At 55.6% G+C, this 17,942-nt stretch overlaps 7 protein-coding genes across 7 annotated transcripts; 1 reads left to right on the forward strand and 6 right to left on the reverse strand.

The window, feature by feature from the left end:
• Positions 1–1,348: 1,348 nt before the first annotated feature.
• Positions 1,349–2,358, reverse strand: BKA78DRAFT_11970 (uncharacterized protein). The gene has a single exon (XM_066882406.1). The coding sequence runs from the start codon at positions 2,196–2,198 to the stop codon at positions 1,626–1,628; it is 573 nt and encodes a 190-aa protein (XP_066749354.1). The 5' UTR covers positions 2,199–2,358; the 3' UTR covers positions 1,349–1,625.
• On the reverse strand, positions 2,359–3,395 carry BKA78DRAFT_11969 (uncharacterized protein). The gene has a single exon (XM_066882405.1). The coding sequence runs from the start codon at positions 3,159–3,161 to the stop codon at positions 2,520–2,522; it is 642 nt and encodes a 213-aa protein (XP_066749355.1). The 5' UTR covers positions 3,162–3,395; the 3' UTR covers positions 2,359–2,519.
• Positions 3,396–4,898: 1,503 nt separating this feature from the next.
• BKA78DRAFT_229814 (uncharacterized protein) lies at positions 4,899–6,754 on the reverse strand (the record flags this gene model as incomplete). The annotated part of the gene is made up of 2 exons (XM_066883753.1): positions 4,899–6,387; positions 6,432–6,754. Coding segments are annotated over 2 exons (1,812 nt in total), but the record flags the coding sequence as incomplete, so codon positions are not given.
• Positions 6,755–6,930: 176 nt separating this feature from the next.
• BKA78DRAFT_11965 (uncharacterized protein) lies at positions 6,931–7,802 on the reverse strand. Its single transcript, XM_066882404.1, has one exon. It carries the CDS (start codon positions 7,549–7,551, stop codon positions 7,060–7,062), a length of 492 nt encoding a protein of 163 aa, XP_066749357.1. The 5' UTR covers positions 7,552–7,802; the 3' UTR covers positions 6,931–7,059.
• Positions 7,803–11,256: 3,454 nt separating this feature from the next.
• BKA78DRAFT_244334 (uncharacterized protein) lies at positions 11,257–13,313 on the reverse strand (the record flags this gene model as incomplete). Its single annotated transcript, XM_066884020.1, has 2 exons — positions 11,257–11,836; positions 11,881–13,313. The coding sequence occupies 2 exons, from the start codon at positions 13,311–13,313 to the stop codon at positions 11,257–11,259; spliced, it is 2,013 nt and encodes a 670-aa protein (XP_066749358.1).
• A 752-nt stretch (positions 13,314–14,065) lies between these two features.
• BKA78DRAFT_302487 (microsomal signal peptidase 12 kDa subunit-domain-containing protein) lies at positions 14,066–14,794 on the forward strand. The gene is made up of 3 exons (XM_066887449.1): positions 14,066–14,373; positions 14,422–14,481; positions 14,529–14,794. Exons 1-3 carry the CDS (start codon positions 14,173–14,175, stop codon positions 14,727–14,729), a joined length of 462 nt encoding a protein of 153 aa, XP_066749359.1. The 5' UTR covers positions 14,066–14,172; the 3' UTR covers positions 14,730–14,794.
• BKA78DRAFT_302488 (RING-box protein) lies at positions 14,795–15,722 on the reverse strand. The gene is made up of 4 exons (XM_066887450.1): positions 15,283–15,722; positions 15,157–15,235; positions 15,038–15,108; positions 14,795–14,991 (listed from the first exon to the last, which is right to left on the reverse strand). The coding sequence occupies exons 1-4, from the start codon at positions 15,379–15,381 to the stop codon at positions 14,893–14,895; spliced, it is 348 nt and encodes a 115-aa protein (XP_066749360.1). The 5' UTR covers positions 15,382–15,722; the 3' UTR covers positions 14,795–14,892.
• Positions 15,723–17,942: the final 2,220 nt, after the last annotated feature.

The following is a 17,942-nucleotide window of genomic DNA, read 5'->3' on the forward strand; positions in this document are numbered from 1 at the left end:
AACATGATTGGAATTATTTCGGCTGCTTCTGGCAACCACTGGGTAGACAAAGACAGCACATTCGAAACAATGTAAACACAAATGGCCAGAAGATACTTCCACGCTCTTGTCAAAACGATGAGACACTAGCGAAAATGGTATGCAGATATGCTGGTGACTTGGAAAGAGAAATGCCGAGAACATGGAAGCGAAAACTCTTCAGAACTGGAAGCCACGTCTCACCTACCTGCCTCCGCAAAATGAGAGAGGCCAGAACGAGAGCGGAGGCAACCACCAGCACATGCAAGCTATATTCGCCATGGTGGCGAAATCTAGGACACTTGTCCTCTCTCGCAACCTTGACCAAGAACCTTCACCACGTCCCCTGAATCTAACAACCTGTCTACACGCCACCGCCACCGACACGCAGCGCGAACGACCCTGCTACAATAGCGAGCCTAGAACCACTATGTTTGGAATACTCTTCAGATCACCATAGAAACGTTCGATCTGCCGTGCAGTCATGTGGCCTCCTTTCCAACTCCTCAACCCACAAAACCCGAATCAAGCAGACGAGAAAATGCGACTACAACGGTAAATGACTCCCGAGCTAATCTAGAGACCTCCGAGGTCATCTTCACTGCCCGTCGTGTTGATCTCGATTACCCATGACGCCGCGTGTCAGGCAGTGGCCCGACGACGCAGAAGTGAAGCTCAAAATTGTGGGCACCACCGCGTCCTCCATCCACTCCCAGGCCGCCATTTTGACACTTAGATAGACATGAATGTTCATGATGCCATACTGAGCAAGCTGCATGCCAGCTCACTGCGGCTGCGCGCACTGACAGAAGCCCTGCCCCGTCCATCCTGCACTTCACCCCCAATCTGCTGCCGCCTAACCGAGCTCTTACGCTGTGCACGCGTCCCAGCTCTTCTTCGCGTGCTCTACGCAGCTCTTAGCAGCCTGAAAATCATCGATCGTAGCAGTCATCGCGATGCGAGGGAGAAGTGGTTCTGCGAATGTTGCACGCATGGACGTACGCCTTTATGCGCGGCCAGCCGTGAGTCAATCAGCGCGCAGCAGTGCGTGTGATAGCACCAACACGGACTCAGAGATGCCGTCAAGCTCATCTCCACCGCAGCATCCTCTCGTACGACAAGAGCAGCTGTAGTGGACTTAGCCGTGAGCAGACGGCGTCAAACAGGCAGCTGCTCGCTCGCGTCGGCCAAGCTCAACGGCCTCAGACGACGAGTTCGGACTGATCAATCAGGCCCCACGCAGCCCTCGACCCTCGACCCACTCGAGCTGGCCAGCCGGCCAGCGAGCCAGAAGGCCCACAGACGGCCCTAGCCGCAGCCACACGTCCAGACCGGATTCCGCGATGCCAGCATGGGATTCTGTCATGGCAAAGTACACAATTCCATGAAGCTCGCTACGTCCAACCTTGTCAGGTGGCTCCCTGTTCCCTGCGTCGACCGGATCCTGCGGTGTGGGGGTGGCCAATGGGCTTGCCTTCGGAATAGACGGTTGCGAGCTCTGCGGGAAGGATGTGTGATTGTGATTGTGCTGTTGGTACAGTAGGAATGAGTTGTGGATGTTTGTTTAATGAATGAGGAGAGCAAAGGCGCTGCTGCCTTGAGCTGGTCTAACCGATGAACCCAGCGTTGATTAGTGATTGTTGGATTGACTCTGATTGACCTGTCCTTTGCCTTCTCGCTTCTACGGCTAGCCTCACCAAGTCTGAATGCAGAGATACGGAAATCATTCGAGCCCCTTCATCACCTGCTGTGCAATCTTTGCCTTTCTCTGTCTTTAGACTTGTTGATTGATGGGCGGCCGATTTCAAGCAGATGAACAGAAGAGATTCGGCGTGCCAAGACAGACGAGGGAAGGAATCAGGCATTTGGGGGACTAGATGGTGTGCCATCCCCTCCTCCCCTAGCCCAGCTTCCATCTCCCAACCTGCAGAATTTGTCTGACCCTTGAGTTCGTGTGCACTTGCACTTGCCTCGGCAAGCAGAAAGAGGAAGGAGACAGGCATGAAGAGCGCTACAGAGGATCCGGCATGTAGACTGACTTTTCCGGGCAGGCAAACAGGGCGACTACTGCTTCGCTGCCTACCTGATCCTTCTCCCAACGGTTGCGTGTCTACAGTCCAGTCACTTTTCATCTTCAATTGCCCTTCTAAATGTCTTGCCCATTGAAGGCCAGACTTCATCGATCCATGAAACCGGCGTTTGGTGGACAGCCACGCGACGAGGTTTGAAGCACGTCGGCGATCCAGCCGCCGGCCTTTCGGCTTCAAGGCCTCGCTTTCCCCGATTTCACCTGTCAACTTGGCCTTGGCCTCAACCACAGCTTACCTATGTCCAGCTTGATTATCAAATAATAGTCAAGGATAGCTGGTTCAGGTGCTGCTGTGAGGGCTTGATTGTGGGCTGTTGTGGGCTGTTTGGATGCGTAGCTTCGGTTTTGGGAGATATCCGCTGTCCAGGTCTTTGGGGAGTGGTGGGGCGAGGGAGGCAAGGACAGCGAATGTTCACGAAGATTGTAGAATCTTCTTCATCATGTTGACTGCTGAAGGAGGGAATGGGCGAAGGCATCTCAAAGAGTCCAGGCAAAGGAGGAGAGGCGATCGCGAAATAGCAGAGTAGTTGGGAGATCTTGAGGGGCCGTTCGAAGGACTGGAAAGCGGCAGAGAGCAGGAGATGGAGAGGGGCGATGGGATTGCTTTGCAACCACTCTCACCATGCGGACTGGCGAAGGTGCCGTCGACGACTGGCTGGAGTGTTGATGTGATCCACGCGTGGCATATTCCAAACTGCCTGCCGGCGCCGAGGGCAAAGCTCCGGAGATGCCAAGAGCATTCCGTCACAACATCTCCATCTTTTTTTCCGCGTCGTCCATCGCGAAAACACCTCCATGTCTCTAACAACTTCCGGGGCGCGGATCCTTGAGGTTCCAGTCGGCGTGTATGCGCCACAAGGTCGTGGCTGTGGAGCTCTCCACTCCCATCCTCCATCCTCCCGCAATCCTTCACTCCTTTCCCAACGCCCCGAGCAGCCTTATCCCTTCCACATGGCAATTGGCCCCCAAAGCTGTACCTCCGCGGCAGACAGCTTCCGAGACCCATCTCCTCGCATGGCTTTGCAGGCACGTGTTTTGCTCTTGGGGCCGACATGTCTGAAGTGAGCAGAGTCTCGGCTGCGCACCGCAGTATCCCCGAGCAGACTCCACTACAGGAAAATATCGGCGCTTTGCGGCGCCTTCGGGTGAGGCTTTTGGTTTCATCAGCCACGGTTTATCGACTCAAGTGGATGCGAACGTCGAACTTGGATGGGATAGCGGTGCCGCGGATGTGGCCGCTGCTGTCGTTTCTCTGCTGAGGTTGTCCGTCGTGCTTGATAAGTGGACGACAGTTCAGTAGACGCGATACTGGGATGTCCCTTGCTTGCATGCCGACGACGTGCCTGTGCCTTGTGCGCCGTCCAGTCAGCCGTCATGACTGGCGACTTACGCTGACAGACACATGCACGGAGCAGTTCCGCCTCTACTATCCCCATTCGCTCACAACTTGCCCAGCCCTCGTTTCGACGTCCTCTCGTATCGTCTCGAGTCGTCCCGGGGAGTCGGACGCTGAAGGCTCATTGCTACGCCGTCATTGGCCTTGCAGCGGAGGAGGTGATCAATGTGGAAAGGCAGAGGCCCACAATAATCCAAAATGATAGCAACGATGAATAAAGGCGCAGAGGGCGGCGCGATATTGGTGGCTGGCGGGGAGCAGAGGGAAGGATTCGGCGTTTCTCGATACTGTAATGGATGACTGTTCCTGCATCGACCGATCGAAGCGCGGCGGTGTGATGGATGAGTGGTTGATTGCTTGGTGTCGTCGACAGATGCGGGCAAGAGGGTAATTTATGTCCAAATCCCAGCCCGTCACCAAGGAACATGCTGTTTCGAGATCCCTCCAGAAGCTTGTCGCATGATCAGGAAGGGACTAGACGATACCGAATCGTATCCCACTGCATGCGCGAATCACAGGTACCTATAGGTATCTGGCGGATTCGCACACCAAGCTACAAGAGGGTCCGGATTGAAGATCGCCAATGACGTCAGTCTGAATGAATGTAAACAACCTCACGTCCAGCGTAATGGGGACCTGTCACCGTCAGTTGCCCCGTTCAACGGCGACAAGGATCCACGCGTGAATTGTGAGTTTTGTTGTCTCCAAACTCAATGCCTCGTTGCTGGACTTTTGTCCGGCTCCGAAGAAGGTCTTGTGAAACTGCGCCTCAACGCCCCGTGGAATGCCTTCCAACGGCTCAACCTAGGGAACTAGTCATCATGAGGACGAAGCGTGAGCCCTGGGTTGTCCTAAAGTGATTTTAGCGCGTCTTCGAGTCAAGCCCAGGAATGCGAGAGGGAAAGTCATGAATAGAGTAGTTCATAAGTGGTAAGCCGCCAAACCAAATCCGTAGTAGTAGCCAGAGACCCAGTTGTGCATCAAATCCCATTGCTGTACCTGTGCACCGTCCATACGCCTGCTCTTTGCGCAAATGTAGCCACCCAGAAGCCCGCCCATTCCTCAAACTCAATGCATATGTCAAAGCAGAGCAATTCAACCCGTCTTTCTCTTTTTTCTCGGCGATTTTGGTGCCGCAGCCGGCTCCTTGTCTGCATTCACGGCGTCCGTCTCGGAGGGAGTAGCACCTTCACTCGGAATGCTTTCGACCACGCCGCCGCCACTTTGCATCACGTCCGTTGGGCTGTCGGTGCCAAAGAGACTGCCGTCCTGGGTTTGCGCTCCCAGGTCTGCGCTGAAAGATCCGAAATCAAAGTCGGCATTGTCGTCGTTGGCAAGCGGCGTGAAACTGGAGGTGCCGTTGGTTGCGGTCGTATCACCAAAATAATTTTCAGGCTCCGTGTGAATGTACGAGTCAAGGTCAAAGTCGCTGGGAGGAGCATTGGCTTGGCCGTTCAAGGATGCATCGTACGATGCAACACCGGGTATGGCGCCGTGCGGACTCATCGGCGCCAACCGATCGGAGAGGCTTTGGACCCGGGCGTTTTGCTCCTCTTGCAGCCTCTGCAGCACATCAAGTTGCTCTTGGTGAGCGCCAAAATGCTCCAGCGACGGCAATGGTGGCGGATTGGGATTCATCAGCGCATTGTTTTGTCCGCCGTTGAGGCCAGGGGACGCAGCATTCATCAACGACAGCATGTCTTCGCGTTGTTGCTGAGTGAGAGGCGTGTTGCCGTCGGCCGTCTGAAAGTGTGACAGTGCAGCGGGAAAATCAAATTGCGGGCCATTCGAGGTGTTGGAGCTGGCGTTTACCGAGTTGATTACGGACATCATGTCATCAGAAGTGCCTGGGACCTGGAGAGACGGCGGTGTTTCTGCTTTGATAGCCGGACTAGCAGTTGCGGACGAAAACTGGTTCTCCAGGGGTGTCTGCGGGCTGGCGCTCATGCGAGGCCCATGTTGCTGCTGCTGCTGTTTGTAGAAGCTTGGCGTCCGGGCTGGCTGACTCTTGGGGCTGGCGCTCGGACGAGTGGATCCATTGGCCGGTGAGATGCGAGGACTGGGCAATTTGTCGGTGGCAGTAGGCGGGGGGAGCAAAGCGAGAGGTCGTTTGTTGGGTCGCGGCCCGGGGGCGTTTTTGGGCATCTCTACCTCCTGGAAATCGCCCATGTCAACCACGCTTCCTTGATTCTGGTTGGTCTGCGAGATGGACTGGGGAAACATGTCGCCAATGTTGAGGTTCACGCCGCTCTGACCTTCAAGACTGCGGTTGTAAAACGTCGCAAGAAACGTCAGAATCGCGTTGATGGAGTTCTCATGGCGCTCATGCATCTTTTGAAACTGGCTGGCCTGGGCGAACCACTGCTCGTTTTGACGACGCATCTGCTGGATGATGCCCGAAATCAGCTTTTGCTGTTGCTGTAGCTGGCGAATCTCGTTGCGCATCGAATTGTACTCGGTCTTGGGGATGAGCTGCATCTCTGGGCCGCGGTTGTCGAGACCATCACCCTCCAGCTTGCGGCCTTCCTCGTCGCTGTCAGGCTTCTTGTCCTCGTCACGCTTGCGCTTGGCGCCAGATTGCGGATTCTTAGGCTTCTGGATCAACCAGAGCAGCTCAGGCCGACCTCTTTTGAAGTACTTGTTGAAGTACTCGCTTGGCGTCTTCTTGTCTCTTCTTTCCGCCTGCTTCATCGAATTGTCCGACAAGCCGACCTTCTTATGGAACCCGTACATGTTGAGCTGGCGGACAAAGGATGCATAGTTGTTGTGTTTGAACAGCTCAGGGATGAGGGTCTTTGCGAACTCGTCCTCGTCGAGCACGACGAAGGAATTGCCGTCGTCGGACCATCGGATGAGGTCGGTGTGGTTGGAATTGTCGAGAAAACTGTCACAGTCAGCGATGAACATGATTTTGTGCGGGCATCTTACCTGGAAAGCTTTTGCACAAATGGCGGGATTTGCTTCCTCTTCGCCTGTGCTTCCTTTTTTGCCTTGAGAGCCAGAGCCTCTAGGTCTTCTTCTTCTTCTTGCCATCCATTTTGTGCCAGGTGCCCGTAACCAACCTCGCCGCGGGTCGCCAACTGATGGTTGTTCGGGCGACGCACAAGCTGCGTGTTTGACACTTGATGTCCGTCTGCGTAGACTCCGTTTTGGAGCGATGAGAGGACGTCGGCGTCGTACAAGGGTCCTTCGGGGTAAGCAGAGACACCGTTCATGGTCGACTCGTTCCAACCCATGTACTGGTCATCGGGGTAAACCGGGGCCATGGCACCCTGCGCAGTGGCTGTTTGTTGGACCATCGGAGAAAGTTTGGTGCAGAGTTCGCGTCGCTCAGGTACCGTGGTAGCACCGTTGTGCGTGCGTCTCGAGGCCCAGTGTTGGGCTTGGGTAGAAATTCCGGGCAGATGCTATGTCGACGGCAGTTTACCAACCAGGAGGATATGCGGCGTAGGTGAGGAGATCGAGCAGCGGCTGGAAAGATGTAGGCTCGGTGCAGACTTTTAGGAGGCGGGAGAAGCAGTCATCAAAGAACTTGTTTCCACGAGGCAGCGGCGAATCAAAGACGGACGGTTTGCAGGCTAGGAAGCGATTGTGCAGTCGACAGTGTGTCAGGTGCGATTGCTGGAATAGTTCGAGAAGCAACAGCACAAGGCGTCTTTTGTCTGGTCGCAAAAGTCGGATTTGGACAGCGGATAGCGGCAGCAGCAGTAGAGCGACGGGCGGGGCTGTGTCTCGGGGAAGGCTGGGAGGAAGCGGCGTGAAGTTGCCAGGACAGGGGCGCTGGGAGAAAACGGCGGGTGAAGCGGCGTAGAGGGTCGTAAATGAGGGTTTTGTTGTGCGTGGTGGATATGGGCGTTGTTGGTGAAGTCAGAGCAATAATGTGATGCGATGGCGGCCTGGGATGGACGACTGGAGTTCCTGCGGTACGCCACGGCCAAAGTTCGGTTTTTCTCTTGGCGGGCACTTTCGGGGAAAACCAAGAGTCAAGACGCCCATGTTCCTCGACCGGATCGAAATGTTGATACAGATCGGATTCTACGCTGTCCATCAAACTATCTTTCGCATGGGAAAGTGGATCTGCTGATTGCGCGCCATGGGAAAAACCGCTGCTGACTCGGACGCGACGAGAGAATTCAACCACTGCCCGTCGTCCAACCCATCACCACTTTCATTCTTCATCTTCAAAAGTCCTCTCCCGTACTCCTCGTACCCATCAAAGCCGGAAGAATCACCGTCGTCATGAAGCACTAGCTCAGTTCCGCCATGCTGGTTCCTTTATGCGCTACAAGAGCATCCCTAGTCCCCGCAGCCGACGACTGCGGACCTAAACCGATGGCTTGAACTTCACTGCCCCATGGCACCGGCATCATCAGGCCTCTCACCCTCGGTTGTTCCGCATCAGAAGGCGAAGCTGCGCCCGTTTGTTGCCAGTCTTTTGGACCGCGTGCCCGGTTAGATTGCCAAATCGGGGGACCAACACCTCGTCGGCCATCTCCCCTCTGACTGCTCAATCGGTCCTACTGCTCATTGCCCAAGCTCCCATGTCGCTGGCTAGACCACTGCTCTCTCCACGCTCAAGACATCATTATCAGTTTGATCTCGATCGCTGCCCTGGGTTTCCCTGGCTCTGACTCGCTGCCTACACATACCTTCTTGCAACCTCATCCCATCGCATACTGCCGGTTCCCCAGTTGGATCTGACCACTTTCGAGGCTTAACAAGACGACCAAGGGCATCGACCATCCCAACATTATCAGTTCGTACCACAAACAAGCGATGCGGGTTGCAGTAAGCAAGGGAGCCAAGCCGACATTCCCTGACAAGCATCGGAACCCGCGCATTCGAAAAAAAAGCATGTTGCGCGCCATGGCATTTTGAGGTCGCAGCCCAAATTTCCCAGGACGGGCTGATGGCATTTTCCATCTTTTGCACCCAGCCGCCGATGGGTTTGATCCTGGTCGGCCTACCAGGTCCAATCGGAACGCACGGTATGGCTGTCCGGCCAGAGCTGCACAAATCACCCCACATGCGTCCATTAAGGTTTGTCAGCTGCGGAATTGCTGCTGCGTGCGAGGACGACGTTTTCTTTGACAACGGCTTGACAGGAGACGAGCCGCCCTCGGCGAAGGAATCGTCCCACAGCTGACTCGAGCATCAATATAGACCCTATCCAACACCTGCCAGTCCCAGCCACAAACCCGAGCGTTGCGTAAGGCGATGCCGTAGTATTTCAAGTTTACGTGGCATCGACCAGAGGAACTGGACGTGAAAGCCGAGCCATTGCCGTCGAGCCCGCATCTTATCCCCGTTCTGCGTTTACTCTTCTTGAACTCTCCTCTAGTCTTGTTGCTTTTCCGCGGCTGTTCCTAGTTGCGATGTGTAGGGACTAGGATTACAAGGTCTGAACGTCAAAGCTCCGGAAAACGATTCTCCCGCCCTAGGAAGGACCGCGAGGAAGCCAGGAGTTCAAGGAGCGCGGCCGTGGTTTCGGCTCCTAATCTCTACTTGTCATCTCCTCAATGGCATGTCGAACAGCTTGAGTCACGAATGGGAAGCAGTCTCGTCTCTCCCAGAGCTTTCAGTTCAGCTGTGTGGTCTCCCCAGCGGACTAAACGCCAAACACTTCGAAGGCAAGCCAAAAGACTCCAATACATTCCCCATGCAAAATGCTCGTCGAATCTCTACCTCTTCTTTGACTCCTGTCACTGCGTCCACAACCTGTCAGCCTCAATAAATGGCTCAAGATTCCCTCGTCATCCAGTCATTCCCTTTCGCAACCCGGAAATACCAGCCCCTGAAAGGGGGCAACGCTCCAAAAGCGGCGGAAGCAGCACGAGAACCACACAGAAAGGAATCACATGGGTATCTGACACGCGCTCAGAGAATCAGTGCGCCCGAGCATTGACTAGTCACAGCAGGAGTTCAAGTCCGCGTGGCGTTGCTGCCCCTTGAAGCCACACACGTGCAAGGCTCGGCCTTTCTTTATCATTTGAAGCCACGTTCTAGACTTGGCTCTGCATTTATCAGATACGCGCAGTTGATTGATACGCTGTTGTCTCGCGTGGAAGGTGGTCTCTCTTGGGAAAGTGACGATAGGATCTCGAGTATAGGACGTCTGATCATTGGATCCACAGGGGACAAGACAAACGCTCTCTCACTTCTCACTTTGCATCCACAACATCACACTCTCCATCTCCTTTCGCACACGGACGGATCGCGTCACGGAGCGCTGTAACAGAAATGTCAATTTCATCTCTCCCACACTTCTCACCCTGTCTTCGCAGCAGCACTCTCTCTCTCTCTCTCTCTGTCACTTTGGAGCCTCGCTAAGATACACTATATCATAGAGCGCCAGGACCGAACTGACAACCTGTCCATCCTTCCCTCACTTCTTACTCTGTCTTCGCAACAGCACTCACACTCTTTCACCTTGCGCGGGAAGGTAAGCGTCATCACGGAAATGCCCAAGTGCCTTCTTCAAACTCGGTATGCTCACTAAAAAATATTTGGGTGATTCGCATAGTTACTCCCTCGCATGATTAAGATTCGCTCTCTCCTTCCCTCCTCCTATGAGCCACCATCCCACACAAACCCACGATTCAACCCATCGCAAACGCTCATTCTGCATCTCAGCCTGACACCAGCGCCCAAAACACTCCAGCTCTTACCTGCCAGCTTCGCTGGCACGGCGTAAAGCGCATACTGCTTATCGCATCGGGCGATTCGCACTTGGGGCGTACAAACCGGCATCTGAGACGGGGGGCGGTGCGTTCTTTCAGTCGCAGTATAGATGGACCTGTCTGGCATCAAGGTTCGCCACGGTGGAGATTGCTTTAGGGGCCAAGTCGTTATGCGCTCGTGGAGCAGCGTTGGCGGCGACTGGCTCAACCGAGACCAGAAACCGATGTTCAGATCGGATGACAAGGCGCAGACGGTGTGAAGAGTTGCGGCTGCACGGAGTAGAAGCTATTGAAGTCATCATGTTGCTCGCTCACACACTCACTACAGCTGTTCTAGCTTTTAAGAGGAGTTTTTTTGGTAATGATGTATAGTTGATATATATGTGTGCGGGTGAGGTGTATAATAGACTGCTTGCGCTTCTGCTCTGGCCTCTGCTGTTCACCTCCATACGTGCCTTTTTTTTTAATGTCTTTCGAAAATTGCCGCACGCCATCCATGTCCTTCCCTGACAAGTATGAACCTCCATCTTCACCAGGACCGTAGTAACCGAGGAATACAACGCAAAGGATAGAGATGTCGAAATCATCTACCCACCGATTCATCTCATCTACACACAGAGCTAAATACGAAAGAAAATTCGCACTCAGGTACGCAAAATGTGAAAGGGATAGCCAAGGGTAGAGTGACGAGAAGGGGAAGATTTGGATATTTGACAAACGATGCAACGACAAGGCAAAATGGATGAAACTGGCGACTCCGCTGGCTTGCTCGCTAGTTCGCTCACTCGCTGGCTTGCGCCCTTTTGCTTGCAAAATGGGAATAGAAACGGACAGGATATTGGCAGTAAAGTAGGGGTTGGAACGCGTGCTGTACAAGGGGGAGCAAAACCACTAGATAAAACAGTAGGATAGGGGCAAGACGAAGAGCAGAAAACAAGAGTCAATGTGTAAGAACACGCAAGTCGAAACACAGGGGAAACGTACGTCGCATTAGACATTGACCGAAAACGACCGAGAAATAATAATAACGCCAATAAAATCTTTTTGACTCCCCACTGAAGACCCTCTTGCCACTACACATAACGCATCTTGCGCGCAATCAACAGGCAGGTGCACACAAACGCAGCCATGACGCCCAGGACGCCAAAGAACCAGCCCAGCGTGCCGCTCTCCTGGCCCGGGACGGGAATGTTCATGCCGAACAGACCGCAGATGAGATTGAGCGGGACCAGAATGGTGGCGATGACGGTAATCTTGCCCAGCATCTCGTTGACGTGATTACCCTGCGTGAGATGGTCGACGGAAATTTGCGCCAGGTAGTTGGAGTGGCTGCGCGACAGCATCTTTTCGAAGTGGCTGAGGTTGCTCATCATGGTCACGACGTGGTCTTGAATATCGCTGAGGTAAAGTCCCACGTCGCCGCGAGGAGCCATGCTGTACTGCTCGTTGCACCGCTTGGCGAAACCTTTAATGACATCGGCCTTGCCGCCGAGGAGCCGCATCATCGACATGACCTTCTTGCGGCACTCGCCAATGGCACGCAAGATGTGCCGACTATCTTCAGCGCGCGCAGTAAAGACTTGGTCTTCAATAGCATCCGTCTCGTGCTCAATGTCTCGGATGACTGGGCCGAAGCTGTCGACAATGTCGTCACTGAACGGTTAGCAGGGTTTGGTTGAGGTGGATGATTGACTCACATCAGGGCGTAGCAGATCCAATCAGAGGACAGGGAAATGTAATCCTTGAGCCGACCAATCCTCTTTCGTACATTGGACGCGTGCGGGTTCGGCGCAAAGGTAAACGTCAAAAGGCCCTCCCGAAAAATGACGGCGTACACATTGACGGGCTCCAGAAAGTCCTCACTGGTCTTGTCCACCTGGAAAAAGGAGCGGAAACAAATAAAGTAGTACTGCTTGAACAGCTCCACCTTTTCGCGCGCCTCTTGAGTGAGAATGTCCTCTCTGGTAAGAGGATGGACGCCGAAAGCCTTGCAGATTGCAAACACTTCTTCCTCGGTGGGACAGAGCATGTCGAGCCACCACATGCCAGAGTCGGGCGGGAGCTCGAAAAGGTCGCGGAATGACTCGCCCGGCATCAGCAGGCCGCCTAGATCGGCAGCGTGGATCGTATCGTCAAGCTCAGACGAGAAGAAGGTCCACCTGTTGGGATGGCCGTCAAGGGCGTTCGTGACTCCCGGGCTCTGGGTTGCCTTTTCTTCGAATTCGGCACCGCTGTCGACGGCATCGGGATGAGGCATGTACGCATCAGCCGACCCGGAAATCTTGGCCACGTCGGCCAACGAAGGCTTCTTGCGCAGGTCGTGAAAGACGCGCTTGGAGTTGTTCGACTTGACGCTGATCTTGCTTGGCTTGCGCGAGAGCGGGAGCACAATGGGATTCTTAGTCCGGGTGTCGGTCTCGGCAACAAATTCCTCCAGCTCCTCGAAGTCGATGCGGTACGTCTTGCCAGGTTCAGTACCGACGGGGAAGCAAACGTCTTCCTCTGCTGAGCTGCGCCGCGAGTTGGTATCATTGGCCGTGCCATGGCGACTCTCCTCGCTAAAGGTGGGCCGGCGTCTTTGAGTGTTCTGGGAGACGGTCCGCTGGAGACGCAGGTCGACGTCAGAAGGCGCGCGCTGAGAGGTAATCGTTCCAGCGCGGTCGCGACGGCGCGGGTCAGCAAAGGCGTCGACCGAGTTTGGCGGAGAGATGCTGCGAGAAGACTGGGACGAGGAGCGCGACCTGGTCTTGGCAGCGTCTGGAGCAGCAGTCACGTCTCTTGGGCGGCGAAAAGTGTCCCTGCGCTGGGCCATGGGGCTGGTGGAGCCCCGTCGGCCAAAGAAGCCGGTGTTTTCAGACGTGTCGAGCGGGCTCCGGTCGTCATCCACGATAGCGTTTTCAAAGTCTCGGGCAATCAGGCCGTGCCGTTCCAAGGCGTCGTTGACAGTCAAGAGATCCCTCCTTTCGGTGTGGGTCAAATGCACGCTGTTGGCAGTACCGCGACGGGAAGTCTGGGGGCTTGGATTGTCGGCGCGCGGGAGGGATTGCGGCTGGTTGCGGTGGTCGTCGAGTTCAGACACTGGAGTGCTGAATCGCGTGTGCGAGTGGCCCGACCTGGGCGTGTCGGTCATTTTGACGTCTTACGTGTTGTTGGATTGCGCTAAGTGCGGCAGTGTTGGAGTTGGCGAGCCGCTTGTGAGCGCTCACCGCGTGAGGGAGCTCAACTTGACTGTTTGGCTCGGCGTAGGGATCCGCCCTACACTAAGCCGTGTCCTTTGAGGTAATATTACCTCCTCCGCCGCCGGAAGCGTACGTGTCTTGTGGTTGTATTCAGCTGCAAGCCAAGGGGTCGAGGTATCAGGAGGGCCAGTTATGGCGGCTTCTTGTCGCCTCCGCAGACCCAAGGGGACGGGCCGAGGAGAGGGCGGATGAAGGAGAGCTTGAGAACCTTGATGCCCGCCAACTTGGTGGTTTTGCGAGTATTGAGACGGCGCGATGCCGTGGGAGAAGAAACTTGTTTTTGCGACGGGGCGCGGTCAGCCACTACGGGCTTGGGGCTGCGGATGAGAAGCGGTCGGTCAGACAACTGACAGCACGCGCGAACGCAGGCCGCGAAGGCGAAACGACGACGACGACTGGAGCGGAAGTTGGTCAAAGACTTTTTTCCTGGAAAGCGATTTGTTGTGGACGTGATCGGTGGAAGTCGACCGACAGCGATCGGATGGGTTGGGAAAATGGGAGCGGGTGTTGAGTGGGTGGAGAGAAGGTGAAGGAAAAGAGGAGGAGCACGGCCATTTTCTCGCTCCGGCTGCTTGGCACAAAGCTTTGCCGTCACGTTAGTCCCAAAGCGGAAAGGCGTGCTGGTGTCCAGAGCTTGTCTGGACTTTGGATGCAGCCGCAATTGATCAGAAAGATACAACCTCGATACCACCCTCGGCTCAGTTCTAAGTGCAACCCCAGCACACTGTTGCGCTATTGCTGCGCCAATCAATGCGCTCCTCTCCGCCTACATCACCACCCTCGTCTTGGCCTCTCGCACCCCGGCAAACATCATCCGCTGCGAACGGACCCTTGGCCTTTGGGCTGAGTCGCATCTGCTCCACGTCGTCCATTCGCCGTCCATTCCTCTACACAACAACCATGGCCGACGCCCTGCTTGATAAAGCCCGCGATGTCTTCGAGGGCCAAATAGTAGGTCATCCCCCACTCGCTCTGCAGACACAGCCTCTGACTATCCAGGACTTTGACGGCCAGCGCCTCGCCGAGCTCTTGACGACTGCCCTCCTCACCACCGCCGGCGTATGCCCCACCCACCCAAGCTGTCCCCTTCCCTCTAACTTTGCCAGATTGTCGCCTTCCTCGTCGGCTATTCGACCCAGAATATTGCCCTGAGCTTGTGGATTCTCCTTGCCGGCGCTGCCGTTACCTTCCTCGTCGTCGTTCCACCCTGGCCGTTTTTCAACAAGAACCCCGTCACATGGCTGCCGGCGCAATCGTCCGGCTGGAGCGGCATTGAGCTCGAAGTCGACGGCCAGCGAGTCACATAGCAATCTGGGGATAGGCCAAAGGGCTTGGAATTTTGTTTGCTAGAGGCACTGAAGCTGAATGTAACCCTCCTGACTAATTTTGCCCCAACGCCGCCGAGTGCATGCGTCCTGATCATTATCATCACGCCCTTTCTCCACGTCCTCAACCGTCATGTCCATCCGCTTAGCGTCCGTATTTCTGGAATTCCCAATCGCGGTTGTCGAGCGGACAGACTTGACGCGTCTTGAGCCATCGCGAGATGCAGTGAAAGTGAAAGGCGTGCTAGTCGCTGTTAGCTTCCATCTTGTAACCTTGGATGGCTTCTTACGTTGCAGAGACCCCAGGCTACCGTGCACTCTTCGCTAGCCGCCGAAGCTTGGTTCGCCTGGCATTCGATGCCTGTTTGACTGTTAGATAAATTTGCGAAAGTCCGCCTAGGAGTCATACAGAGGTCCATGATGTGGTTGCGGCAAATGGCGCAGTTGTCAACGACAATGTCCCATGCCCAAAGCGCGACGGCGTTCCACTGGTACGGTTTAGTTGAGCTCCAACAGCGACTTGGTACTGTCCCACCTTCTTGACCTCGAACTTCTTCTTGCCTTCGCTGGCGCCTTCGGCCTTGGAGACCTTGGTCTTTGCGGGAGGAGCATCGGTCATGTCGACGTCGGCCATTGTGGATATGGAGGGGTGTTGTTGAGGCGGAGATGGGTGTTGTGGCGGGCGGGGTGGCGGGCGATGAAGTGAGGCGGTCGGAAGAGCTGTAGCAGACGGGGGAGAAGGCGCCGAGGTGAGTGTTGGAGAGGGTCGTGGAATGGAAGTGGTGATGGTTGTCGGTGGATGCGAATGGATGGATCGGTACAGAGCTCCCAGCAGTCGTGAGTGACTGGGCCCACGCGCTGGCTGGCTGGCTGGTTGGCTCTGGTTCGGGGTTCAGGGCGGGCCGGCTCAGCCGCCGACCGGCAAACCAAGGTAAAGAGGGCACGTCCGTCGCATCGCCAACCTCTTCCACTCTCCCCTCACCCATCCACCCCTCTCCGACTCACCTCTCGCGCAAGTGGCCATGATTATCAGCTGTCTTCCACTGCCTCCATCTGCCCGCCCATATTTATACATGTGCCCAACTCTCTGCGCAACCTCGACCGCCCCTCACCTGACCCACTTTCAACCCCCGCTACGTCCACAAACGCCAACATAGCCATCCACGGCCGCCTCGACCCAAACAAACGTCACCTCAACCACTCTCGGTACCTATCCAAAGGGTCCCAGGTCGACTCTTGACTTAAAGGTCGCTCTACTCCAACAGCACGATCCGCTCGCTACATCACCACACCAGACATGTCGGACGTAATCTCGACGCCCTCGAGGGGCTCCAAGCCTCATTACCACTCCAAGAGCGAAACACCTGCAAGAGCATCCGCCAACCACTCTGATGCTGCCTCTACTCCTGTGCGATCGGGTCAGCGTCGTCCGCGCAAGAATCGCGACAACTCCAATCACAACAGCCAGCGTCTTGACCCCGCTGTCGTACCAGGATATGTCTCCGAGGGCCACAACAACGCTTCGACACGCGCCTACGAAGGATCCGTCTCCGACAACCCGACTCCCGGAGCTGGCCAGAAGAATCGTCGGGGGAAACAGCAAAGAGGTGGAAACGGCCGTGTGTCGCCGCCCAAGGACCTTTCTGCAGCGACCCCGGCCAGGGATAGCGCATACGCCGGTCCTGCGTTTCACGCCTCGCCAGCGCCATCTGCTCTTCCCATGCCACGACTCTTTTCCAAGTCTGTACCAGCAAACGCTGCTCCCGCAACCTTTCAGTCGCGGTTGGAACAAGAATCCGACAGCAGCAGCGGCAGCGAAAATACCAATTCGCCCACCAACACGGATGCCACGCTTGCAACCGAGGCCACCCCGGCCGAGCGCGTGCCCCCTCGCGACGAGTCTTCACCTCTAGACTTCTTCTTTCGGGCAGACAAGGCTGAAAAGGCCAGAAAGGCCAGCGCCATCGGAGCCTCCACGCCTCCAGGCAAAGCCCCTCCGCAGGTCAACGGCAGAGTCCACAATCGCCACGCCTCCAATGGCGTCTTCTCTATGGACATGGATCATGCCGCCACTTCAACACCAAAGGCAGCGTCTCCCAGCCCGATTGTGTCGCGCGAGCGTCTGTCGGCCGCCAGATCTGTCACGGCGCCCTCAAGTCTTCCCAGGCACAACAACGAGTCCGAAAACTATCCCCAGGCGCTCAAGGAGCTCTTTTCCTCTTCCAAGAAGGCCAACTCGCAGTCTCCTGTGCCTAGTCAGGGGGGTACTCCATCTCGCCAGAACCAGGACTTCCACACTCCTTCGCCCTTTTACAATCCCGGGTCCGTCCAGAAGAAGGGCCCAGTCACTCCTGCAAACCAGATCAACCTCGAAGCGAACCCTTTTTACTATGGAAACCGCAACCTCTCCCCGCTCTTCCAGGCTGCCCGGGGTGACTCTGCCAAGCGTTCCTCCAACCTCCGTCAAGAATTGGATGTTTCTCCGTCCAACACTGCAGATCTCGCTTCTCGTTCAGAGCCTGTCCTCAAGACTCCTGCGCAGCACAAACTCGACGCCAATGCTGTTTCGCGAAACTACTTGAACTCTCACATTCAGCGCTCGCCGCTCCCGGACCACCTCCACATTCCGCAGGCGGCTGGCACCCCACCGCACCCTGGGCTCGGATCTCCGTTCCATCACCACAACTCTTCCTCGCCAGCCAGGAACGACTCTACTCAACCTGACGTCCAGACGATTGAAAATGACCTTAAGCGTCTCCTCAAGCTTCAACTTGTCGATACCTAGTGCAACGGGCGTTTGGTGCTCGGGATTTCTTGGATCTGGGTTCTGCGCCCGCATTCGACTCCTTTTTTGATTCCATCTCCCGGATCGCACGAAGCCTTTTTCAGATCTAAGATTTTCTATTGTAGTTGTACGGCGCTGGGCATCTTCTACTCTCTGTTTACTTCTTCGCCGTCTAGGCTTTTTTTCGATTGCACTAGCGACGGGGTCTCACGGTTTGATCCGTTTCATGCCTTTTGCTGCGGGGCGTTTTTCGTTTTCCGGCTGCATGATGGATTTGCGGGTCCTCTGAAGCTGCAGTTGATGTCCCGGATTTTTTGGCGGACACGCACTGGCAGCTTCGCGTCTCTAGCGCATTTGGGCTTCTTGGAGTTTCGGTGTGCTCTTTCGCTGCTTGCTCTTCATTCTGGTAC

The sequence above is a fragment of the Phyllosticta capitalensis genome (genome assembly GCF_038381095.1).
Source record: "Phyllosticta capitalensis strain CBS 128856 chromosome Unknown BKA78scaffold_1, whole genome shotgun sequence".
Classification (NCBI taxonomy): Eukaryota; Fungi; Ascomycota; class Dothideomycetes; order Botryosphaeriales; family Phyllostictaceae; genus Phyllosticta; species Phyllosticta capitalensis.